Source organism: Lissotriton helveticus, chromosome 3_1 (genome assembly GCF_964261635.1).
Source record: "Lissotriton helveticus chromosome 3_1, aLisHel1.1, whole genome shotgun sequence".
Lineage (NCBI taxonomy): Eukaryota > Metazoa > Chordata > Amphibia > Caudata > Salamandridae > Lissotriton > Lissotriton helveticus.
Window position 1 is genome coordinate 1,959,652,192 of NC_136061.1, and position 27,694 is coordinate 1,959,679,885.

Here is a 27,694-nt window from a genome sequence, read left to right on the forward strand (position 1 = left end):
GCAGCTCCCAATTGGAGGCTCAACAATGTAATGCAAGTAGCACTTAAACTGTGGTTTTTAATGAGTAAAGTACTCATAAAGAGTAAAACTGCAAATAAAGTAGACATTGTTAGCCTACAGTGCATTGCAATCCAACAGCATAAAAAATAAAAACATTTTCAACAAAAACTAGCACCATGCTTTTAAGGCAGCCATGACCCCTAGCTTCCCATCATGCAGCAGGGGTGACAGTTAGAACAGTTGTTCTTTCCGGCTCCTTCTGTCAGGACTCTGGATTTTCAGCTCTTCCTTTTTTGACTTTCTGTCAAAAATATCTTACAAAACTCTAGTTTTTCTGCTTTCACTCAACGTCTTTTTGTCTTAGAGTGCAAGTGACACCTTTTTTGTGTTCCAAAAAAGGTTTATTTTCTTTAGAAATGCCTTCTTTGTTTAACCCTTGCCCTTCCTGTGGCAAGAAGGCCAGAACAGATACACACCCTGTGTGTATTCTCTTCCTCCCTGAGTCTCACTCTTCTAGCAATTGCCATCATTGTAAGAAGTTGTCGAGAAGGACCATCAAGGACAGGGAGAGGATTAGACTCAAGGTTGGTGGCAGCACCTGAGGTTCTTTGTAGGAACGTCCTGATTGCAACACGCAGCACTATTTCGAGCACAGCCACTCGCTGATAATTTAGGACAGCCCTGGCATGATTTAGATGTCGGGTTGTCTTTGCTTAATTCTGAATGATTTTTAAAGCCTAAATACTTTTAATCACTTACCCTGTCTGTGCACTGTGTAGCTCTGTATTAGAACTGTACCCCGCCCTGCCGCGGCTGACGGTGCCGTTTGCGTGGAGGGCGAGGCGCCATCTTTGATTGGGCTGGACCGGAGCTAGCGGTCTAGCTCTTCTGGGAGGCAGGGCTTAAAACGCCATGTGCATCCGGGAGCGCAGCCGATGGCGCGCCGAAGGTGCGCCTAAGGTAAGCCCGTCTGCGCCCGTCCGCGGCCGGCCGGGGCCAGGGGCCAATTACTCTGGGCAATCACACACGTACTCCTCTAAGGAGTTATTTACTCGAAGACCCCCCGATCACCTCTGCCCACGAATCCACCCGCATGTACTAAAACGCACTTCCCTCTATGGTATTTCTAATGACAAATGTACAGTTGGCAATCTTAGTCGTCCCGCTCCATACACAGCTCCTCTATCTTCATTGAGGGCTCAGACTAAATTTCGCTGTATTTATCTTAATACAAGGTCCATGGTTAAACACCAAATGTACATATTTTTATTGCTGACTTGCGAGAAACCTGATGATATGTTTTTAACCAAGACTTGGCTTAATCAGGACTCATTACCAGATATTCTGGCTTCCGTCCCTGTTGATTATTATATTTTAAATGCCAGCCGCCTCTCAGGGAAAAAAGGGGGGGGGGGGAGTAGCTGCTATTATTCATAATACTCATACATTTTCTATACTTCCTTCTCTAGTTTTAGCCAGTACTGAGAACGTGGTGTTTAAAATTGATACTGATAGCGGAGCACTACTATTGGTTTTGATTTACCGACCCCCTCAATCTATGCCTACTTTCTCTGCCTCACTGGCCGAACAATTGGCTTCCCTTGTAACAAACTATTCAAAAATAGTTTTACTTGGGGACCTTAATTTTTGGTTTGATGACACTGAGGCAGATCCCCAGGCAACAGAGCTCAGGGACTTACTTTTGGATTTGAACCTGACTCAACAGATCTGTTCCGCTACTCATGAGAAGGGGCACAGTCTGGATCAAATTTGGACCCAAAACCTCTCCCTATCTATTTCCGCCATAATTCCCTGTATCTGGTCCGACCACTTCCTCATATCCTTTACATTTACCATCGACAGAGACACAAAACTGCCATCTCAAGCAGGTGGAATAATTAGGAAATGGAAGGGTGTCAACACACTGGCATTTTTGGACACCTTGGCCACTACCCTCCCTCCACTGACTAGATATCGACGCCATTGAAGAGGCCTTTTCACACTGGTTACAACAGGCAGCTGATATTCATGCACCTTGTGTGAACTTCCCCAGCTCACGCCCTAATGACGCACATAAATGGTTCACTCCACAATTGAAGACCTTAAAACTCGAAGTCCGTCAAAAGGAGAGGAAGTGGAGGACCAGGTACCTACTACAAGATAAAATAATTACTGCACTGCTCGTAAACTGTACCAAAAATCTATTCTGAAACAGAAAACTGACTATTTCTCTGAGAAGATTTTAAACTCGCAGAATAAGACAAAAGATCTGTTTAACATCGTCAATGATCTTAGTAACAGTGACAGAACAACCCTGCAGGTTACACCCACTCAAGAGCTTTGCAACACTCAACACTTTTTTTCTAAATAAAATCACCACTATAAAACAGAGTATTTTAAAGTCATCGCCCCCTCCTCCTTTGGATGATATCTACTACAATTTGTCCATTTTAGAAACCTTTCCTCCCATTGATGTGAAAACTCTGTCTGACCTTTTGATACGTGTTAAATCTGGCTCGCCTGATGACACTTGCCCCCCACATATTTTTAGGGAGGTAGGATTAGCAATCCCACAGGGCGTCCTTCCGTTGCTAAACTGATCATTGTCGCTGGGCAAAGTGCCTTGTCGTCTCAAGAAAGCTTTGCTTATCCCATTGATTAAAAAAGCAGGAGCAGACCCACATGACCCGATAAATTACAGGCCAATATCTTTATTACCATATGCATCGAAAATCCTGGAAGCCCATGTCTCTACTTGCATGTCTAAATTCATAGAAAATTCTGAGTACCTTGAATTTAATCAGTCCGGCTTCCGTCCCTGTCACTCGACAGAAGCCGTGATCCTTGCTGTGCAAAACACTCTAAGACGCAACGCAGACAGAGGCATCAATCAGGCCCTTGTGCTTTTAGATCTATCGGCAGCGTTCAACACCGTTGATTATACCATTCTTATCAACCGTGTCTAACAAGCCAGCCTCAGGGGTCCTGCTCTAAGTTGTATTACCTCCTTCATCTCAGGACGCACACAATCAGTTAGATTGGGTGCTTTCACAGCTCCTCTAACTCCCACTACATGTGGGGTGCCGCAAGGATCATCATTGTCACCCTTACTATTTAATTTGTATCTTCGTCCATTACTTTACCGCCTAAAGAATGCCAAAGTCACCATTTATAACTACGCTGATGATCTCCAACTTGTTTTTCCCCTTAACACTCCAGACTGTGGTGGAATTTCAGAACACCATGATTCACATACAGAGGTGGATGAGTCTCAATCATCTAAAGCTTAACCCAGGCAAGACAGAACTTGTCTTGCCTGGGAAAAGCGAATTAAGCTGGAGTCCATGTTTCTGGCCATCCAGCGTGGGGACCCCACCTTCGAGATCTTCCGCGGTTAAAAGTTTGGGAGTCATACTTAGCGCAGATTTATCCCTGAAAGGACAAGTTAGTGCAGTGGTCTCTGCAAGCTTTTTCCAACGTAAATTTTTTTTTTTAAAAGCCCAGTTTCTTACGCAGGCCGCACTCATTCAGGTAGTCATTGCTCTTGTCCCGTCCCGACTGCACTTCTCAAATAATCTCTATCTGGGAATTCCAGCGGGCCTGCAAAAAAGACTCCAATTAGTCCAGAACCAAGCCGCCAGGCTTATTCTCAAACAGGCAAACAGGCAGTCTATAAGACCTGGCTTAAAACAATTACATTGGCTGCCTGTTGCACAGCGAATTGCGTTCAAAACGGGATGTCTTATTTTTAAAACTTTACAGGACACATGTCCAAAATTTATAAAAAAAACCTTGTGTCCAGATATAATACCCCACTAAACCTTCGTTCTGCTTCTAAAGCGTTACTGGTTGTTCCATCTTTTAAGAAAAAACGCCTTGGCGGTTGCTGCTTTGACTACCTTGCAGCCACTCTCTGGAATTCGTTGCCGATCTCTCTAAAAACCAGTCCAGATCTTCTCACTTTCAGACATTCCTTAAAAACGTGGCTTTTTAATCAGGCTTACTGTTGAGACTTATAACTGTTCGTGTGGAGTTTTGCAATATGTTCTGTTCTTACGATAGCGCCATGAAGCCCTTGGGCGTACGAGCGCTTAATAAATACATTTTAACATAACATGGTCTCTCTGAAAGAGGTAGGTCTCCTGTGAGGCAGCAGAAGAAGGGAACCCGGTCGACGTCGAGAGGAAAGTCCCGACCTTATCGGCGGGTGCTCACTACGCTGCAGAATGGGTACTCTACGTTTTCGACACCGTCCTCCCTCAATCCTTCCAGTTCCATCATCGTGTCACCAGTTAAAACTCTTGCAGAGAGAAGTTGCCATCCTTCTCAGGAAGTCAGCCATCGAGAAGGTGCCAGTATCTCAAAGAGGGAAAGGGGTTTACTCAAGATACTTCTTGGTAAAGCAAAAGGGGCAAAAGGCAGAATACAGGCCCATTCTGGACCTGCGGACACAACCTATCGATCAGAAAGGAGAAGTTTCGAATGTTGGCTCCCCATCAAATTTATCCACATCTCAGGCAGGGAGATTGGATGTGTTTGCTGGATCTGCAAGATGCATACTTTCACGTCTCGATCAATCAGCATCACAGGCAATACCTACGATTCCTGGTGGGATCCTCTCACTACCAGTTCAAAGTACTGCCCTTCAGGTTGAAGTCAGCCCTCGAGTGTTCACGAAGTGCATGGCGATAGTGGCAGCCGCACTGTGTCGCAGGGGCATATTCGTGTACCCGTACTTTGACAACTGGCTGTTGAAAGGTCCCTCTCCAAACAGCGTGAGGAGTCATTTCTCAAAAACTACAGACCCATCTCCCTGCTCCCGTTCCCAGCGAAAGTCATCGAGAAAGCCATCAACAGCCAACTCGCCACATTCATTGAAGAACACAACATCCTCGACTCCTCCCAATCCGGCTTCAGAAAAAACCACAGTACAGAAACCGCCCTCCTCGCCGCAACAGACGACATCCGCACCCTACTGGACAAAGGAGAAACAGTAGCCCTCATCCTCCTCAACCTATCAGCGGCGTTTGACACAGTCTCCCACCGCACCCTAATACGCAGACTCTATGACGCAGGAATCCAGGACAAGGCCCTCGACTGGATCTGCTCCTTCCTCTCCGGCAGGACGCAGCGGGTCAGACTCCCCCCTTTCCTCTCGGACCCCACACCTACCACCTGCGGAGTCCCCCAGGTCTCCTCCCTCAGCCCGACGCTCTTCAACGTCTACATGGCTCCACTTGCCCCCATCGTCAGAACCTACGGACTCAACATCGTGTCATACGCAGACGACACCCAGCTCATCCTCTCCCTATCCAACGAGCCCAACACCGCCAGATGCAACTTTCGAGAAGGCATGGAAGCCGTCGCCAAATGGATGAAAAACAGCTGCCTACAACTAAACACCAACAAAACAGAAGTACTCATCATGGGCCCAAACCCCGATGCCTGGAGCGACACCTGTTGGCCCACCGCCCTCGGAAACCCGCCAACCCCCACAGACCACGCACGCAACCCGGGAATCATCATGGACTCTGAGCTCAAAATGGACCGCCAGATCAACTCTGTCTCATCTTCCTGCTTCCACACCCTCCGCCTCCTTCGTAAGACCTTCAAATGGATCCCCCTTGAACACTGAAAGACGGTCATTCACGCCCTGGTCACCAGCAGACTCGACTACGGCAACGCACTCTACGCCAGAATAAACAAAAACCTCATTCGCAAGCTACAGAACATCCAGAACGCCGCCGCAAGACTGGTCCTCAACCTGCCAAAACACTGCCACATCTCCCAGCACCTGTGCACACTCCACTGGCTCCCCGTCGAGGCGAGAATCACCTTTAAGATGCTCACCCACGCACACAAGGCCCTCCACGGCACCGGACCAGCATACCTGAACAGCTGACTCAAATTCCACGCACCCCAAAGGACCCTACGATAAGCCCAGCTCTCCTACGCCGTGGTCCCCCGCACCAGAAAGACCAGATCGGGAGGCTGCTCCTTCTCCTTCATCGCTGCCAAAGCATGGAACGCCCTTCCGCTCCACCTCAGACAGACATCGCTCCCCATCTTCGCAAGAAACCTCAAAACCTGGCTCTTCGACAGACCCCCTCCTTGATGGAATGGAACCTGCACCCCCCCCCCCTAGCGCCTTGAGACCCTTACGGGTGAGTAGTCGCGCTTTAACAAACCCCTGATTGATTGATTGATTTCTTGAACTCTCGATCTGTGTCACCGGCTAGGCCTGCATGTGAATTTCGTCAAATCGACTTCACAACAAACACAGAGAATAAATTTCTTAGGGGCTCTGCTAGACTCCGAGGTAGGAAAAGTGTTTCCTTCAGAGGAGAGACAGTGTTTTATCATACAGAAATGCCAGCTTGTTCTGAACAGAAAACTTCCTGTGCGTCGGATTGCCTCCCTGTTAGGGTCGATGACATCATGCATCTTCCTGGTTCCCAGTGCCAGACTACGAATGCGTCCTCTTCAGCAGGATCTGGATGACAAGTGTGACCAACAGACTGCTCGATGGGAGGAAAATATAAGCCTATCTAATGCAGCGCGAGCATCCATCTCATGGTGGATGAAAAAAGGAAATATGCAAGTCGGAATTCAGTTTCATCAAACTCCGCCTGCGCAAACGCTGATCACGGACGCCTCACTGCAGGGCTGGGGAGCCCACATGGGATCTCTCCAGACTAAAGGCCTATGGTCTCCAAAAGAGCGATCCTACCACATCAATATGCTAGAGCTGAGAGCTAGAGCTCAGGCAGGTTCAATATTAGTACAGATGGACAATACCACCACCATGTACTACCTGAACAAACAGGGTGGAACTCGTTCATGCATATTTTCGCTTGGAGATCAAACCCTCTGACAATGGCTCCTGGCACGGAATCTGTCAGTCACAGTAGTCCACCTGCCCGGAGAACAGCAAGAGAGAGTGGAAGCCCTCAGCTGTCACTTCGAGGACCGAGAAGACTGAGTTCTCAACAACGAGGTCGTTGAAGACATCTTTCAGTCATGGGGTCGTCCCACCATCGACCTCTTCACGGACGGCGAAAATACGAAATGCCGAGACTTCGCCTCAAGGTTCTACCGACCAGGATCGAAAGTTAATGCCTTTTTGATAGACTGGTCAGGGGCATTTGTGTACGCCTTTCCACCTCTTCCGCTAATCCCGAACGGGGTGACCAAGCTGTCCCATTCGTGCACAAGGATGATACTGATTTCCCCGGAGTGGCTAAGACAATGGTGGTTCCTGGACCTTCTGCACCTATCAGAATGCCCTCACAGGAAGCTGCCGTGCAGACCGGACCTGCTGTCCAAGATGAATGGGAGGATTCATCACCCCAATTTTCCCTCACTGAACTTGGCAGCATGGCTCCTCAGGTCCTCCAGTATGGCCACCTAGGACTACCGCAGGACTGCATGTTCATCTTGATAGAAGCAAGAAGACCATCCACAAGGCATTTGTATGCGTGCAAGTGGAAGCGGTTTTATATTTGGTGTCTGCAAAACAAGTGTAACCCAACCAAAGGACAGGAAGAGGTCATCCTTCCTTACCTGCTTTATTTGGCAAAAGAAGGATTTAAGTTTCCTTCCATTAAGGTGTACCTAGCAGCTATAACTGCATATAGACGTACACCTTCTCAACCATCTTTCTTTCAGTTACAGGGTGTTGAGGACTTTTTACAGGGTTTAAAGAAGGCCTACCCTCCGGTTCGGTCCCCTTCACCACCCTGGGAGCTAAACCTGGTGCTATCAAAATTGATGGGTCCTCCTTTCCAACCCATACACAAAGCAACCTTACAACATCTTTCTTGGAAGGCGGATTTTTTGGTAGCAATCATGTCAGCTCGGCGAGTGAGCGAAATACAGGCTCCCTGCTCTAAGGAACCCTATACAGTTTTCCATCCTAATAGGGTTGTGTTGAGAACGCACCCCTCTTTCCTTCCAAAAGTGGTGTCAGATTTTTATGTGAATCAGACCATCTCTCTACCCACCTTTTTTTCCCAATCCCTCCACTCCAGCTGAGAGGGCTTTACACTCTCTGGACCTGAAAAGGGTTTTAAAATTCTATCTGGATAGGTCCAGGTCCATGAGAAAATCTGATCAACTATTTGTTAACTATGGGTCGATCAGAACTCACCATGTTGGGAAGCCCGGCACCGATATATGGCCAAGATAATATCTTTTAAACATGTGTAAAATTGTGCCCACCGATTAGCACACGATGGACCCCCCCCCCACCCGATTAGCACACGATAGGCCCCCGACTCCCCAGCACAGTGTCCTGCTATGCTCAGTAAGTAACACATAGTAAGTAAGTAATACATCATGGTTTTAAGTCTCTCCAGTTTTGACCTCCCTGGAAGGAATAATAAATGGAGTCTGTACCGTGCGTGACTGTCTGAACCCCCATCTCGAATCAGGGAGCCAGACACTGATGTATGTCCAAATAATGTATTTAAAAACCCCTGTTATTACCTTCTGGATATAAACTGAGCCAGTTTCAGACGCCCCTTATTTTAGTGAAAGGCGTAACACGTAGAAGTTTATTTTTGGGAGGCGCAGCGAGATTAAGGATTTGCTCAGAATTACAGGAGGCTGAGCCAAGGCTCGAACCTGGTGTCCCAACTCCAAAATCGGCGGCTCAGCCATAAGGTCACAACCTTTCCTCTGTGCGACGGGCAGAATTGGAGAGCCACAACGTGCAACATGCCCGGGAAACTCTATGCTGCCCGTGCGTCCCAGTGTGAACTGTGACCCCAACAGCTGCTGCCTACAATTGCTTTCTGTGTCATGATGCACTCTGCTCTGTCACCCATTGGACCACTCTCCGGTCCTAAAAGACTTTTAAATAAGCAATAACCTTTTGACATTAACGGTTTGACTATATCCCTAGAGGGCAAGTGGCATGTCGATTAGAACCATTCTAGAGCTCTTGGCCCCGGGAGGGGCTAGTTTGAACTGAGCCATTATTTAACACCTTATTATATATCTGATGCTATAGGGTATACACAATAAATAACGCTGTAGTACTGACAAAAAACAATAGAACAGTGCTTAGAAAGCCCCCGAAGACTTGCACGGGCTGCTATACTACTTTCTGCCCACTCCCCATCAGTTCCAATCCTCAATGAGGCCGCTTGTTGGTTAAGAAAAGAAGTCGTTAGCAGGTATGCGCTCCTGCATGATATAGCGCTAGCAGGTTTCCCAACTGTGTGAATCCTTCCCAAGCGCATGCCACAAGTAGGGAGGCGGATGAGCGCAGCGCACCTCCCCTGCTTCCCCCTACCCATTCCGCCCCTATTACAGGGGCACACAGCACACGAGGCCTCCCGCTCACCTTGACTGGAAAGGCCATCGCCCTCGAAATTTGGTGATGAATCCACGTAGCTCCCCCTGCTCCCTTCAATGGCTCGCCGTCCCTGCTTGGCTCACTACGCACACTGCTGACTCCGTGAAAAAAGATGCCAATCACCTCAGCAACCCCCGAAGCTGCCGGCTTCCGAAGTGGTCGGCGGTCCTTGTTGTTCGCGCTGCCCCTCTTGCTTAACGGCTCCCGCTGCCAAATACCCTGCAGAGGAGAGAAAAAACAGAGATTCTCACACAGGGATTCCTCGGCGGTTTTCGGACTGCTTCTGCTGACGCGTTGGCCCCTAGAAGTCGATTCTCCTACAAGGAAGCTGAGCCAGCACCAAAAAACGCACACCTGCAGGCCTGTTCTAACCTGACCACTGCCCGCAAGTGACCTGGAAGCGATTGAATCGCTTCCGGGTTACTTTGGAGCCATTAAGGCCAATCCCTGATGAGGCTCACCGTGTCATAATGATGCGGCGGTGGCGCACCCCACCACGGGGAGCAGGCAGAGGAAAGGGGGGCCGGTGCCCTACCATACCTGCGGCGGGGCCGATGCCGGCCCCACCACTCTCGTCCATCTCCAGATGGATAGTTTCATGTATCAAACTTGCCTATAAATTAGCGCAGAGGCCCCTTGGGTTTTCTCTCAAAGCGCACTCTACCAGAGGAAAAGCGGCTAAGACTGCTTTTCTCCATAACGTGCCCATGTCTGAAATCTGTAAGGCGGCAACTTGGAGGTCCGTCCATACATTTAACAAGGCACTACTGACTGGATTCAGACACCAGAACAGACACCCAAGTAGGTCATGCCTCCTTGAGGAATCTGTTCAACAGCTGATTGAGGCTGTTCCTATATGTTGGGTCATCTAACTCTCATTTGCCTGCAGGTGGTTGATGGGCTTCCTATTCTATTCAGTGCTTATGACTATTGATGCCCTGGTAGAGAAGGATACGTTACTTACCTGTAATCCTAGTTCTCTTCCTGGGGTATCCTCATCAAAGTCATAAGCAGCCCACCCACCTCTCCATACAAATGAGATTTTTCTGAAGTGTTAAAGGATATCTTTGTGCCCTGACTTTCAGGGTTCTGCAAAGAACTTACCCAACATGTATTCCCTGAGGCATGAGGGGAAGCCAGGGGTCATGGCTGCCTTAAAGGCACGGTGCCAGTTTTTGTTGAAAACGCTTTCTTTGTCTATGCTGTTGGTTTTCAATGCAGCCTGTAGGCTAACAATGTCTACTTTATTTGCAGTTTTACTCTTTGAGTACTTTATTCATTAAAAAAGAGTTCTAGTGCTACTTGCACTCTTGTGTTTTTATATATTGGCAAATAGTCTGTGTGTAATCACATTGTTTAGGCTCCTATTGGGATCTGCATTGGTATGAGAAAAAATGATAGATATATATATATATAGTTATAGATATAGATGAGCTGGACCGTGGCCACTTGCTGGGGTGTGATTAGGATACTCAATAAAATCCGTGGGTATCTTTCCCTTCAGGCTCGTAAGCAGGTTGCAGTTGCCTTGGTAGGATCGAGATTGGATTATTGCAATTCCCTTTATACGGAAGTCAATAAAAGCCTTTTGCATCGATTGCAGGTTGTGCAGAACGCTGCAGCTCGTTTTGTCTTGGCCCTTCCTAAAACCTCCTCTGCCACTGCAGCTAGGAAAGAACTCCACTGGCTACCGGTGCAGCACAGAATCTCTTTTAAAATTCTGTGCTTAGCCTACAGAGCTGTGACGGAAGGTTCCTCCAGTGCCATTGGCTCTCTCCTTACGCGCTACGTCCCTACAAGAGGCCTTCGGTCTGCGGGACTCTGTCAATTGGTTGTTCCGCGTTTCAAACTAGCCAGATGGGGAGCCAGAGCGTTTTCCGTGGTTGCCCCTCAGCTTTGGAATTCTATCCCTCTTGATATAAAAACCCTTCCCACAATTGAGCTATTTAAAAAAGCTCTTAAAACCTGTCTCTTTAAGAGGGCCTACCAATGAGAGCATGCTGCTGAGTGTTACTGTAGGGGGCTTAGCTGATATATTTGATTTGGGGCTAAGTCTGCGCAAGATAAGATCCTTTTCATTCATTCATTCATGTGTGTGTGTATATATATATATATATTCACTGAAAAAACCATAGGTTAGAGACCATATATAGTTAGCTGGACATTTTATTGACATAAAACAAATGAAATTCCATATATAGTTAGTTGCACTAACTATGTATCGCGCACCCGCAATCCACTGCTGATGATGTCACATATTACATCATTCATGACATGGTCAGTGACATCACTGATGACATCTCAAATGACATCACTGATGACATCATGACACACCAATACCAGTTACTACATACGCACTCACTGATTCCTACGTCTACACACACATTCACTCATTCACCCATACAATCACTCATACATACAGTCACTCATTATTACAAGCAGTGGATTGCGGGTGCGCGATATATAGTTAGTGCAACTAACTATATATGGAATTTCATTGGTTTTATGTCAATAAAATGTCCAGCTAACTATATATGGTCTCTAACCTATGTTTTTTTCAGTGAATTTTCAAGGTTTTGTAAATGCAAATTCCTAACTATATATGGTCTATAACCTATGGTTTTTTCAGTGAATTTCATTGTTTTTTTAAAAGCTAATATCTATAGCTGTAAAATATATTCTTTATTACGTGACGTGACGTATCACGTAGCCACGTAAGACGCCTTATGACGCGTCGCATAACCGTGACGTATCGGCTCTGCAGCGCAAACAAAACCCGTAACGTAAGCGTGCCGGAGCACGCTTACAGATATATATTTTTTTTTTAACCTTAATTAGACAAAATCCACACGTGCACATATCTTGAGGCCTTGCAAAGGCACATCAAACAAACAGTCCCTACAATTTTGCCAAGTTTGCTGGAAATCTATTCCCTTAATTTTTTTTTTACTGTTTCTCTTGGTTTTCCCCTTGTTACGCTTACCGGGACGCTACCCGGTACGCGAACCGGATGCTCCAAAAACACAAGATGGCGGACTCCCGTTACGCTGCCGGTTAGCTGCCCGGTTCGCGTACCGGGAAGCGCCTCTACCGCGAAAAATCGCGGGGGACTTTAATATCCCCCTCATCAATCCTAGGGGGTCAGGAGGGATTTACCTTCAATTCCCCCTTCTTTTTTCACCACATCTTGTCTCTCGAACCTACCGAGAGACAAGATGGCGGCCGCTCCGGACTGTTTACAATGTTGACAGCTACGCTGCCGGTTAGCTGCCCGGTGAGCTGCCCGGTTCGCGTACCGGGACGCGCCTCTACGGCGTAAAATCGCAATTTTTTTTTAATTTTTTTTTGCCCCGCGGGGCACTTTAATATCCCCCTCATCAATCCTAGGGGGTCAGGAGTGGTCTACCTTGCCCCCTTTCCTTCATTTCCCCCTTCGTTTTTCGCCACATCTTGTCTCTCGATCGTACCGAGAGACAAGATGGCGGCCGCTCCGGACTGTTTAGAATGTTGACAGACACCGGAGAGCCAATCGGCTTCGCTTCGCGAAGTTCCGTTACGCGTCAGGTACGCGAACCGGGGCGCTAACCGGAGCGCTGTCACAGATATATATATTTTTTTAAACGTTAATTTCTCAAAATCCACTGGAGCACATATATTGAGACATAGCAAAGGCACGTCGGGCAAACCATATCTACAATTTTGCCAAGTTTCATGTAAATCTATTCAGCCGTTCGAGCTAAAAGTGAGTCCAACCGCCCTATGGAAAAATGAATGGGAAAAACGCGTTTTGGGACCCCCCTTTTTTCTCGCCCCCCCCTTGACGAAACCCCCCCACATTTTCAGGGGCTGCTCAGAAACAAAATGTGCCATTTTCCTGAAAATTTCAGCCAATTCCGTCCACAAACGCCAAAGTTATTAGACATAGAATTTTCAGAAATCCCATAGAGAAAAAATCCTAACTATATATACCCACTGGCTATCGCCAGTAGGTAATATACATATATAAACATATATAATCTGCATATCTATATAAATATAAATGCATGCATACATATACATATATGCATACATATGCATGTTATTTACATGAAAGTTTTAAAAACACTAATAAAAGCAAAGCTAAAAAGCCACCTCATTACAAACAGAATGGCTTTAACTTAAACGAGGGCGAGATCTATTGCATTTTCAATGCTTGTTTACTTTGGTTCTATCAAGAAGGCATTCAGATGTGTCACACATTTGCCATAAATTCTGAATGTTAGCACTCTAGTTGCTCATTAGATCACTGTAGTAAAGCTAGTGCTCACCAGGGAAGTCTGCTGCTAATCATGGTTTGCAGCCATTTTCCCCGCATTTTTTATCCCGCAGACTTTCAGTCCGCATACCATTATCCCGCAAGGTCATTGACCTCGCATAACATTATCCCGCATTTTTTCAAAACGCATGTGCATTTATCGCGCATGCCTTTACAAAGAATTACGTTTTAAAGGCATGTATGGTAAATGCATTTGCGTTGTGAAAACCACGATGACGAGAGAGGTAAGTGGGTTTGTGTTAATTTTTTCGTGGGTTAGTGATTGTGTAGTGTAGTGTAGTGTTGTGTAGTGTAGTGTTGTGTTAGTGTAGTGTAGAGTTGTGGTGGTTGTTTAGTGTAGGGTCATGCTGGGGGTAGTGTTTTAGGGTTGTGTTGTAGTGTTTGCGTAGTGTAGGGTCATGCTGGGGGTAGTGTTTTAGGGTTTAGGGTAGTGTTGTAGTGTTTGCGTAGTGTAGGGTCATGCTGGGGGTAGTGTTTTAGGGTTTAGGGTTGTGTTGTAGTGTTTGCGTAGTGTAGGGTCATGCTTGGGCTAGTGTTTTAGGGTTTAGGGTAGTGTTGTAGTGTTTGCGTAGTGTAGGGTCATGCTGGGCGTAGTGTTTTAGGGTTTAGGATAGTGTTGTAGTGTTTGCGTAGTGTAGGGTCATACTGGGGGTAGTGTTTTAGGGTTTTGGGTAGTGTAGTGTTTGCGTAGTGTAGGGTCATGCTGGGGTGTAGTATTTTAGGGTTTAGGGTAGTGTTGTAGTGTTTGCGTAGTGTAGGGTCATGCTGGGGGTAGTGTTTTAGGGTTTTGGGTAGTGTTGTAGTGTTTGCGTAGTGTAGGGTCATGCTGGGGGTAGTGTTTTAGGGTTTAGGGTAGTGTTGTAGTGTTTGCGTAGTGTAGGGTCATGCTGGGGTGTAGTGTTTTAGGGTTTTGGGTAGTGTTGTAGTGTTTGCGTAGTGTAGGGTCATGCTGGGGGTAGTGTTTTAGGGTTTAGGGTAGTGTTGTAGTGTTTGCGTAGTGTAGGGTCATGCTGGGGTGTAGTGTTTTAGGGTTTTGGGTAGTGTTGTAGTGTTTGCGTAGTGTAGGGTCATGCTGGGGGTAGTGTTTTAGGGTTTAGGGTTGTGTTGTAGTGTTTGTGTAGTGTAGGGTCATGCTGGGGGTAGTGTTTTAGGGTTTAGGGTAGTGTTGTAGTGTTTGCGTAGTGTAGGGTCATGCTGGGGTGTAGTGTTTTAGGGTTTTGGGTAGTGTTGTAGTGTTTGCGAGGGTCATGCTGGGGGTAGTGTTTTAGGGTTTAGGGTAGTGTTTGTGTAGTGTAGGGTCATGCTGGGGGTAGTGTTTTAGGGTTTAGGGTAGTGTTGTACTGTTTGTGTAGTGTAGGGTCATGCTGGGGGTAGTGTTTTAGGGTTTAGGGTAGTTTAGTTGTTTAGTGTATGCTAAAGGCATATTCGTTCTAAATGTTTTCGTTATTTTAATTTGCGGCCTAATAGTACATGCGGGATTTCTTTTGCGGACTGATGGTATGCGGGATTTCGTCATATATTCGCTAATCATACTTTCTATGGCAAAATGAACCCCCTCATTTTGTTCCTTTTTAAATTAAATGTTTTAAGAGTTACCACTTTATTCCAATCAAGATGGCTTCAGGTGTGCCATACCTTTGTAATAAGTAGGACTGTTATCACTCTAGTTGTTCTTTAGAACACTCTGGGACATTCTGTCGTTGGGCTACATCTGGCTGATATTTGGGCTACATTTGTTTTTTTTGTCTCTGGTGGCCATCTTTGGGCTACATTGGGCTACATTTGGGCTCCAACATATATATAGCCCAATGTAGCCCAATATATATTTTTCAAAGTTAATTTTCGTAAAAACCACTGGAGCCTATATCTTGAGACATAGCAAAGGCACATCGGGCTACCAGTCCCTACAATTTTGCCAAGTTTGGTGTAAATCCATTCAGCCGTTCAGGCTAAAAGTGAGGCCAACCGCCCTATGGAAAATTGCATGGGAAAAACACGTTTTGGGACCCCCCTTTTTTCTCGGCCCCCCCTTGACGAAACCCCCCCAAAATTTCAGGGGCTGCTAAGAAACAAAATGTTCCATTTTCCTGAAAATTTCAGCCAATTCTGTCCTCAAACGCCAAAGTTATTCGACATAGAATTTTCAAAAATCCCATAGGAAAAAAATCCTAACTATATATACCTACTGGCTATCGCCAGTAGGTCATATATATATATATATATATATATATATATATATGACCTACTGGCGATAGCGATAGCGATAGCCAGTAGGTATATATAGTTAGGATTAATTCCTATGGGATTTTTGAAAATTCTATGTCGAATAACTTTGGCGTTTGATGACAGAATTGGCTGAAAATTTCAGGAAAATGGAACATTTTGTTTCTGAGCAGCCCCTGAAATTTTGGGGGGGTTTCGTCAAGGGGGGGGCGAGAAAAAAGGGGGGTCCCAAAACGTGTTTTTCCCATGCAATTTTCCATAGGGCGGTTGGCCTCACTTTTAGCCTGAACGGCTGAATGGATTTACACCAAACTTGGCAAAATTGTAGGGACTGGTAGCCCGATGTGCCTTTGCTATGTCTCAAGATATAGGCTCCAGTGGTTTTTACGAAAATTAACTTTGAAAAATATATATTGGGCTACATTGGGCTATATATATGTTGGAGCCCAAATGTAGCCCAATGTAGCCCAATGTAGCCCAAAGATGGCCACCAGAGACAAAAAAAAACAAATGTAGCCCAAATATCAGCCCGATGTAGCCCAACTATAGCCCAATGACAGAATGTCCCAGAGTGTTCTAAAGAACAACTAGAGTGCTAACAGTCCTACTTATTACAAAGGTATGGCATACCTGAAGCCATCTAGATTGGAATAAAGTGGTAACTCTTAAAACATTTAATTTAAAAAGGAACAAAATGAGGGGGTTCATTTTGCCATAGAAATTATGATTAGCGAATATATGACGAAATCCCGCATACCATCAGTCCGCAAAAAAAATCCCGCATGTACTATTAGGCCGCAAATTAAAATAACGAAAACTTTTAGAACGAATATGCCTTTAGCATACACTAAACAACTAAACTACCCTAAACCCTAAAACACTACCCCCAGCATGACCCTACACTACACAAACAGTACAACACTACCCTAAACCCTAAAACACTACCCCCAGCATGACCCTACACTACACAAACACTACAACACAACCCTAAACCCTAAAACACTACCCCCAGCATGACCCTACACTACGCAAACACTACAACACAACCCTAAAACACTACCCCCAGCATGACCCTACACTACGCAAACACTACAACACTACCCAAAACCCTAAAACACTACACCCCAGCATGACCCTACACTACGCAAACACTACAACACTACCCTAAACCCTAAAACACTACCCCCAGCATGACCCTACACTACACAAACACTACAACACAACCCTAAACCCTAAAACACTACCCCCAGCATGACCCTACACTACGCAAACACTACAACACAACCCTAAACCCTAAAACACTACCCCCAGCATGACCCTACACTACGCAAACACTACAACACTACCCTAAACCCTAAAACACTACCCCCAGCATGACCCTACACTACGCAAACACTACAACACTACCCAAAACCCTAAAACACTACACCCCAGCATGACCCTACACTACGCAAACACTACAACACTACCCTAAACCCTAAAACACTACCCCCAGCATGACCCTACACTACGCAAACACTCCAACACTACCCAAAACCCTAAAACACTACACCCCAGCATGACCCTACACTACGCAAACACTACAACACTACCCTAAACCCTAAAACACTACCCCCAGCATGACCCTACACTACGCAAACACTACAACACTACCCTAAACCCTAAAACACTACCCCCAGCATGACCCTACACTACGCAAACACTACAACACTACCCTAAACCCTAAAACACTACCCCCAGCATGACCCTACACTACGCAAACACTACAACACTACCCTAAACCCTAAAACACTACCCCCAGCATGACCCTACACTACGCAAACACTACAACACTACCCAAAACCCTAAAACACTACCCCCAGCATGACCCTACACTACGCAAACACTACAACACTACCCAAAACCCTAAAACACTACACCCCAGCATGACCCTACACTACGCAAACACTACAACACTACCCAAAACCCTAAAACACTACCCCCAGCATGACCCTACACTACGCAAACACTACAACACTACCCAAAACCCTAAAACACTACCCCCAGCATGACCCTACACTACGCAAACACTACAACACTACCCTAAACCCTAAACTACTACACCCCAGCATGACCCTACACTACGCAAACACTACAACACTACCCAAAACCCTAAAACACTACCCCCAGCATGACCCTACACTACGCAAACACTACAACACTATCCTAAACCCTAAAACACTACGCCCAGCATGACCCTACACTACGCAAACACTACAACACTACCCTAAACCCTAAAACACTAGCCCCAGCATCACCCTACACTACGCAAACACTACAACACAACCCTAAACCCTAAAACACTACCCCCAGCATGACCCTACACTACGCAAACACTACAACACTACCCTAAACCCTAAAACACTACCCCCAGCATGACCCTACACTACGCAAACACTACAACACAACCCTAAACCCTAAAACACTACCCCCAGCATGACCCTACACTAAACAACCACCACAACTCTACACTACACTAACACAACACTACACTACACAACACTACACTACACTACACAGTCACTAACCCACGAAAAAATTAACATAAACCCACTTACCTCACTCGTCATCGTGGTTTTCACAACGCAAAGGCATTTACCATACATGCCTTTAAAACGTAATTCTTTGTAAAGGCATGCGCGATAAATGCACATGCGTTTTGAAAAAATGCGGGATAATGGTATGCGAGGTCAATGACCTTGCGGGATAATGGTATGCGGACTGAAAGTCTGCGGGATAAAAAATGCGGGAAAATGGCTGCAAACCATGATTAGCAGCAGACTTCCCTGGTGAGCACTAGCTTTACTACAGTGATCTAATGAGCAACTAGAGTGCTAACATTCAGAATTTATGGCAAATGTGTGACACATCTGAATGCCTTCTTGATAGAACCAAAGTAAACAAGCATTGAAAATGCAATAGATCTCGCCCTCGTTTAAGTTAAAGCCATTCTGTTTGTAATGAGGTGGCTTTTTAGCTTTGCTTTTATTAGTGTTTTTAAAACTTTCATGTAAATAACATGCATATGTATGCATATATGTATATGTATGCATGCATTTATATTTATATAGATATGCAGATTATATATGTTTATATATGTATATTACCTACTGGCGATAGCCAGTGGGTATATATAGTTAGGATTTTTTCTCTATGGGATTTCTGAAAATTCTATGTCAAATAACTTTGGCGTTTGAGGACGGAATTGGCTGAAATTTTCAGGAAAATGGCACAGTTTGGTTCTGAGCAGCCCCTGAAAATTTGGGGGGGTTTCGTCAAGGGGGGGCCGAGAAAAAAGGGGGGTCCCAAAACGCGTTTTTCCCATTCATTTTTCTATAGGGCGGTTGGACTCACTTTTAGCTCGAACGGCTGAATAGATTTACATGAAACTTGGCAAAATTGTAGATATGGTTTGCCCGACGTGCCTTTGCTATGTCTCAATATATGTGCTCCAGTGGATTTTGAGAAATTAACGTTTAAAAAAATATATATATCTGTGACAGCGCTCCGGTTAGCGCCCCGGTTCGCGTACCTGACGCGTAACGGAACTTCGCGAAGCGAAGCTGATTGGCTCTCCGGTGTCTGTCAACATTCTAAACAGTCCGGAGCGGCCGCCATCCTGTCTCTCGGTACGATCGAGAGACAAGATGTGGTGAAAAACGAAGGGGGAAATGAAGGAAAGGGTCAAGGTAGACCACTCCTGACCCCCTAGGATTGATGAGGGGGATATTAAAGTGCCCCGCGGGGCAAAAAATAAAAACACATTCTTTCGCGATTTTACGCCGTAGAGGCGCGACCCGGTACGCGAACCGGGCAGCTCACCGGGCAGCTCACCGGGCAGCTAACCGGCAGCGTAGCTGTCAACATTGTAAACAGTCCGGAGCGGCCGCCATCTTGTCTCTCTGTAGGTTCGAGAGACAAGATGTGGTGAAAAAAGAAGGGGGAAATGAAGGAAAGGGGGCAAGGTAAACCCCTCCTGACCCCCTAGGATTGATGAGGGGGATATTAAAGTCCCCCGCGATTTTTCGCGGTAGAGGCGCTTCCCGGTACGCGAACCGGGCAGCTAACCGGCAGCGTAACGGGAGTCCGCCATCTTGTGTTTTTGGAGCGTCCGGTTCGCGTACCGGGTAGCGTCCCGGTAAGCGTAACAAGGGGAAAACCAAGAGAAACAGTAAAAAAAAATTAAGGGAATAGATTTCCAGCAAACTTGGCAAAATTGTAGGGACTGTTTATTTGATGTGCCTTTGCAAGGCCTCAAGATATGTGCACGTGTGGATTTTGTCTAATTAAGGTTAAAAAAAATATATATATCTGTAAGCGTGCTCCGGCACGCTTACGTTACGGGTTTTGTTTGCGCTGCAGAGCCGATACGTCACGGTTATGCGACGCGTCATGAGGCGTCTCACGTGGCTACGTGATACGTCACGTAATAAAGAATATATTTTACAGCTATAGATATTAGCTTTTAAAAAACCAATGAAATTCACTGAAAAAACCATAGGTTATAGACCATATATAGTTAGGAATTTGCATTTACAAAACCTTGAAAATTCACTGAAAAAACCATAGGTTAGAGACCATATATAGTTAGCTGGACATTTTATTGACATAAAACCAATGAAATTCCATATATAGTTAGTTGCACTAACTATATATCGCGCACCCGCAATCCACTGCTGATGATGTCACATATTACATCATTCATGACATGGTCAGTGACATCACTGATGACATCTCAAATGACATCACTGATGACATCACTGATGACATCTCAAATGACATCACTGATGACATCATGACACACCAATACCAGTTACTACATACGCACTCACTGATTCCTACGTCTACACACACATTCACTCATTCACCCATACAATCACTCATACATACAGTCACTCATTATTACAACACTATCATATGCACTCATACACCTATGCAGACACTCACACACTGCCACTCATCCATGGAGTTACTCACACACCTAGTCAGTCCTGTAAAGAATCAATCACACTTCCATTTCCTCATCTATACAGTTAAACACAGAACACCATACTTCAGTGACATCACTGATGACATCTCAAATGACATCACTGATGACATCTCAAATGACATCACTGATGACATCATGACACACCAATACCAGTTACTACATACGCACTCACTGATTCCTACATCTACACACACATTCACTCATTCACCCATACAATCACTCATACATACAGTTACTCATTATTACAACACTATCATATGCACTCATACACCTAGTCAGTCCTGTGAAGAATCAATCACACTTCGATTTCCTCATCTATACAGTTAAACACAGAACACCATACTTTTCACACATATACTAACACATACTTACTCTCTTATACAATCACTGATACAAGTACACATTAATATGCACAGAGTCACACACCTCCCAGCCAGCCACACACACACTCAGTCTTCCATACATCCACTCATTCTTCAATATGTAAAACATATTTAAACTTTACAAAAACACACAGACACTAGATGATGTCATCAGTGATGTCATTTGAGATGTCATCAGTGATGTCATTTGAGATGTCATCAGTGATGTCACTGACCATGTCATGAATGATGTAATATGTGACATCATCAGCAGTGGATTGCGGGTGCGCGATATATAGTTAGTGCAACTAACTATATATGGAATTTCATTGGTTTTATGTCAATAAAATGTCCAGCTAACTATATATGGTCTCTAACCTATGGTTTTTTCAGTGAATTTTCAAGGTTTTGTAAATGCAAATTCCTAACTATATATGGTCTATAACCTATGGTTTTTTCAGTGAATATATATATATATAGATGTGTGTGTGTGTATATATATATATATATATATATATTACCTACTGGCGATAGCGACATCAGTGATGTCATCAGTGATGTCACTGACCATGTCATGAATGATGTAATATGTGACATCATCAGCAGTGGATTGCGGGTGCGCGAAATATAGTTAGTACAACAAACTATATAGGAGCAATTTCAATGGTTTTGTATGAGTAAAATGTCCAGCTAACTATAACACCACTAAAACTTATAGTTTTTTGAGTGAATTTCAAAGGTTTTTTAAAAGCTAATTCCTAACTATATAACTCCTGAAACCTATGGTTTTTTCAGTGAATATATATATATATATATATCTGTGTGTAGAGCTGTATATATATTATTTCCATATATAATTTGTATATAATTTCCGGGGTCCCCGCACAGGAGCGGGAATATTCAGAGCTTATGACTTTGATGATGAGGATACCTCTGGAAGAGAACTAGGATTACAGGCAAGTAATTTATCCTACTGGTATAATACCTGCAATGTTTCAGATGATGGAAATGTAGCTTTCTTGTGAGTGCTTTGAGGGTGATGAGGAACAGCTGAAAGCAGATTTACTGCGGTCTGAGCATGAACTTCAATTTGTATTGATAGGTAAAGGGTTGAGTAATATTTTGTAATTTCTTGATTGACTGTAGTGGTGTGTCAGTTCCTAGGTGGATTTTCATGAACATTATTTTTGCATCGCTATTGTGTCATACTTGGTGTACTTAAAATGAAAGTCGTATGTCTCTTCCCAGTCCAGTATCCACCAAAAATATTTGCATGCCTTTATCTCTGTGACTAGCTTTTATTTTTACTTACAAAGGTTCAGTTTTCTAACTTTCTTTTTCTCCCCGTACCACCAGTATCTTAAGCTTGCCACAGCAAACTTCTCCAATCTCCAGAACGCCAAGTCTCCCTGCAGTGGATACAAGTTATATGAACTCTTCCCTTATCCAGGACTATCGACACCCATTTCACATGACACCCATGCCTTACGACTTACAAGGTAAGTTTCTATGGGGAAGACTACAGGAGCTGTTATTTTAATTTTCACTGATGCAGCTCTAGACAGTAAAGTAGTTGGAGGACAGCAAATCACATATGCTTTATTTTTGTCAGAAAGGCCACTTCTGTTGGTCTCAAGATGAGCTCATATCAACAAAACTTTCTGCGTAGCCACACATAAATTGTTCTAAACAACTATCCATTCCCACTCCCTTAAACGTCACCCACCTGCCTTTAAGTCCGACTTCACCATAAGTATACATTTAACGTCTGGGGTTCTTGGTTCTTTCTTTCTGCTTCACTCTTCATTAATACCATCATGTTTCAGTCTCTGTTGGACACTCTCAACCTACTCTGGTATCGCACTGGCTTAGTCCAAGTGCGCTCTCTGTCTTTGCCATCAGAAAAACCCTCTTCTGGGGTATATTTTCTCTCCCACCAAACCTTACTCTGTTTTTCCACCAGTCCTGTGGTATCCCCATTATGGTAATTCAGTGCATTCTGTTCTCCAGCTAAGAAAAGTGCACTCCATCATGGAGAAACAAAAATGGAAATTTGTAGGCAATGTCTACATGATTGACCGTCTCAATATTCCTAGCCTTGCAAAACTCCTGCAGCTCTCTGTTTACCCCATTTCTTGCCGTGTTGGTAGCTACTGGCTTTCTTACTCCCCTGGGCAAACTGTAACAGTTGTGCCAAAAATAGCATTGCCTACTCTCCATGGGCCTTGGCCGGCAGATGCACCAGATCATTCTCTCCCACATCCATTAGGAGAGCCGCAGGCCTCAGCCATGTATCCTGCAATTCCCACAGTGTATATAGAACTTGTCCCCAATGTATTCCCTTTTGGACGTACCAACAACCTCCTTATTATTGAAACCTAGTTGTTGTCCTTAGCATTGTATCCCTGCATGGTCCCCAGCCCACCTGGCTATCTCGTGCCTGCAAATCCAAAATTATTTCCTCCAGTAATGCCATGCACCCAGCTTGTCGACAAAGTACCTCCTTAGCTTTGCACACCACCTATCTGCCCTTCGAGGCTAGGTTAAGTTAGGTTTATGTAATGTTTTTTGTTGTGTTATGCTATGTTATTGTGATGTGGTGTTATATGTTGTGTTGGGTGTTATCCCAGTAGGGCATCCTGGTGCTGATATCAAGAACTGCGGTGGCCAAGAATGGACTGTGTCTAGGCGGAGAGCCAAGTCTTCAGTTGCTTGCGAAATTCAAGAGCGGAGTAGGCTGCTCTGATCTGCAGAGGCATGTTCCATGCTTGGGGGGTGAGGTAGGAGAATGCACAACCCTCTGGCTGTGGTTCTGTGTATGTGAGGAATGTATGCTAGTAAGTGTCCAGCTCAGCAACAGTGTCCAGTAGGGTTGTGGGAGTTAACGCGATTGTTGTAATAAGTGGGGCAGTGGTGTGTCTGACTGGGTGAAGAGTTTGAAGAGAGCTCATTTGTGGACTGGGAGACAGTGGAGGTCTTTGAAATGTGGGGTAATGTGCATGCAGGGTGGGTTCGAGTACAAGTCTGGCTGCTGAATTTTGTGTAGTTCGGAGTCTTCCAATCAGCTGTTCGTTGATTCTGACATAGAGCGTGTTGCTGTAGTCCAGCTTGCCACTGATGAGGGCCTGGGCAACTCTTCTGCACGTGTTGATAGGAAGCCATTTGAAGATGATCTTGTGCATCATTAAGTGTGTAAAAAGAGGAGATGGAGACTCTCTTCATTCGGCCGGTATGGCGAGCTGGTTCTGTAGTAGGGGATCTCTGTGTATAGTCATAATCTAGTGAATAGTCCCGCCCATGTGCGTGGACCCCGGAGCAATCAAAAATAATCTCTTACGGTGTCGAAAAATGCAGAACTGCACAGACACTTAAGAGTGAATTTAAAGACCGATAATGCAGCCTATATCCACAGGCTACACCGTCCAGTACTTCAACTAGCAATTCCACCAAAAATCCACAAACAGCAAAGCCTGTCAAGATTTCCTTTGCTTTAACAGCAAAACCCCTCTGGAATGATAGAGAGGAAGACATGGACAGACGCCCCATAGGCTACCATTATGTGGCTCAAAACAGGATACTGTGCCTTTAAGAGAACTTTCCAGAACTTCACAGTATCCCAGAATTCACTGCAGGTCCCTTATACTTTCAGTTCTTTTTTCCGGCTCCTGCTAGCAGGACCCTGGAGCATTGAGCTCTCCCTTTTGGGATTTGTTTTGTGATTTTCTCACTTTTTCAAGTGTTTTTTGGTGCTTTTTTCAAAGTACTTTGGTTATTTCTTCTTTGGTGTGCTTTTGGGGCAGTCTTTTTGTCGAATATGCCAGCCTTATTTGACAAATGCCCGGAGTGTTCCAGGAAGATGGCCAAGACTGACCCACACGAAGTGTGTATCCTCTGCCTTCCCTCCTCTCATACCCCAGAGGAGTGTGAGATTTGCCAGGGGTTTACCACCAGGACCCTGAGAGACAGAAAGAAGATCAGGCTCCAAGTCATGGAGGAGAGAAGACTGCAAGCACGAGGTGGGTCTGGGCAGGCTCCATCTGCCAGTGCTGAGGCCTCTGGGGGGCTCCCCAGAGGCAGGAAGTCCAGCAAGCGTCCCCATTCTCCGTCGGCGTCGATTGCACCGACGACTGCGTCGAGAGGGATGACTACTGTCTGTTCTCCGTCTCCCCAGGGGTCTGGGTCGAAGCGGCGTTGACGTTCGACGTCGAGGGAACTGAACAGACCGCCGTCGAGATCACCGGTGGCGATTTCGTCGTCGGCGTCGAGGACTCGACGTCGAGTGGTGGCCCGGCGTTGGCGCTCGCCGTCGAGGCTATACTGTCGTTCGCCGTCGGCGAAGAGGAGAAGGTCGTCGTCGAGGGGGTCCTTGGCGTCGAGGAGGCGATTGCCGTCGAGGCACAGGAGATCGGCGTCGAGACACAGGAGATCGCCGTCGAGGCACAGGAGGCCGTCGAGGCGACTGAGATCAACGTCGAGGCGAAAGCGTTCGCCGTCGAGGGACAAATGTTCCCCGTTGAGGAAGCGCAGCTCGACGTCGAGGGGCCGACGCTCGCCGTCGACGCAGGAACGGCGCAGAAGGAGTTTGGGCGCCAGGAGTCAGTCTGACAGGCGTGAGACTCTCCCACATCCCAGCCTGATAAGGAGGGCGGGTCACCGGGCTCGGTATACTCCGTTGTGTATACCCCTCCGAGGCCGAGGACAGTAACGCCTCCCCCTCCTCCTCCTTTACCGAGAGGACTTCCTCTGCGGGTCCCTACCCCGCCGCCTCTTCCACCTTTACCACCTCAGCCTCAGCCTCAGCCTCAACCTCAGCTACCGGTTGACAAACCTCCTCCGCGTCCTCCGAGGTCAGTGTCCCTGCCCAGGTATCCGACTCCTCCGAAGGGGACCCCTCGGCCGAGGGCCCCATCCAAGCCAAAGTCTCCTGTCCCGGTGGAACCGGCAGGGTGACCGAAGCCAAGGAAGTCGCGATCCCGCTCCGGACGGAGAGGGAGGTCGCGTAGTCGTCACAGATCCTCTACGAGGTCAAAACGGCGCCACAGGAGGCGCGGATCACGGTCCCGCACGGCCTCTTCCAGAACCAGGTCCTACTCCCTGACCTTGTCAGACTCCCCGGGGACGAGGGTGTCTCCCGTGGATGACATCAGCACGTTCCAGGATGTTCTCCTGAGGGGTGCAGCAAAGTTGGAAATCACGGTGACGGCTCCAACACCTACGACGTCCGTGATTTTTGAGACACTTCACAAGAAGCATTTGTCTCGCCCTCTGCTACCGCTCGTGCCAGGCTTGGTAGAGCCAGCGGAGGAGCTGTTTCTCACACCTGCAGTGACGAGAGCCGCTCCATCACGTCTTCTTAAGAAGTACAGGGCTCCGGATTCCGACCCGGCTTTTCTGAGGATTGACCCTGTTCCGGACTCCGTTATAGTGACAGCAGCCAGAAAACAACATTCTACCTCGCTGTCTTCTACCGTGCCTCCGGATAAGGAGAGCCGATGGATCGACTCCAATGGCAGGAAGGCCTGTGGGACGGCAGCTACGGCCATGAAGACCGCTAGCGATACGGCTTTGCTGGGGCGGTATGATCGTGCCCTGTGGGAATCCCTCCAGCAGTTCACGGAGGATTTCCTCAAAATCCAGAAGGAAGGGATGCTGGTTTCGAACCAGGTCACCAGCGCGGCTGCTGATAGTTCTCTTTTGGCGGCCTGTCATGGGATCAACCAGCGACGCCATGCTTGGCTCAGGCTCACATCACTCAAGCCGGAGTGGCTAATCTGCCCTTCTCGGGGGAGACCCTGTTCGGAAAACATGCAGATGATGAGATGGCCCGCATGAAGGCGGAGGCCGAGACTGACGGCTGTGGGCTTGGAGAAGCCCAAAGAAAAGAAAGCCTACTGCCCATTCCAGAGACGGTTTGAGGTGCAGGGCAGAGGGCGAGGACAGGCCTCGGGACAGCAGCAGCAACAACAGCAGCAGTTCCGGAGGCCCTTCCAGAAGCGCCAGAAGGGTAGAGGAGGTCAGCAGTCCTCTACAGCGAACAAGGGCGCGGCCGGGTCTCGACCCTGAGCTATTACTTCCCCTACATCCGTTACCCGCTCCGATGGGGGGGAAGCGTTCAATTTTTTCTATCAGAGTGGAGAAAAATTACTCAGGACAAGTGGGTGCTTAATATTGGTTGCAATGGATACAGTCTTCGATTCACCAGCCCGCCTCCATTGATTCCCCCGGTCAGCTCGCGGTTTCAACTGCGCGAGCTCCAGGCGGAGGCCGATATCCTGTTAAGGAAAATGGCGATAGAAGATGTACCTTTGTCTCAAAGAGGAAGAGGTCTGTACTCCCGGTTCTTCCTGGTTCGCAAGAAGGACAAGAACGAGTTCAGGCCCATTCTGGATTTGCGGCAAGCAAAC

At 46.4% G+C, this 27,694-nt stretch overlaps 1 protein-coding gene across 3 annotated transcripts in view; it reads left to right on the forward strand.

Moving 5' to 3' along the window:
• PIAS1 (protein inhibitor of activated STAT 1) overlaps positions 1–27,694 on the forward strand; it is a 906,486-nt gene that overhangs the window by 708,129 nt on the left and 170,663 nt on the right. For all 3 annotated transcript variants that reach the window (XM_078683057.1, XM_078683058.1, XM_078683060.1), the window contains exon 12: positions 22,647–22,789. In XM_078683057.1, coding sequence (XP_078539183.1) covers positions 22,647–22,789 — 143 coding nt within the window. The remainder of the gene's footprint in view (positions 1–22,646; positions 22,790–27,694) is intronic.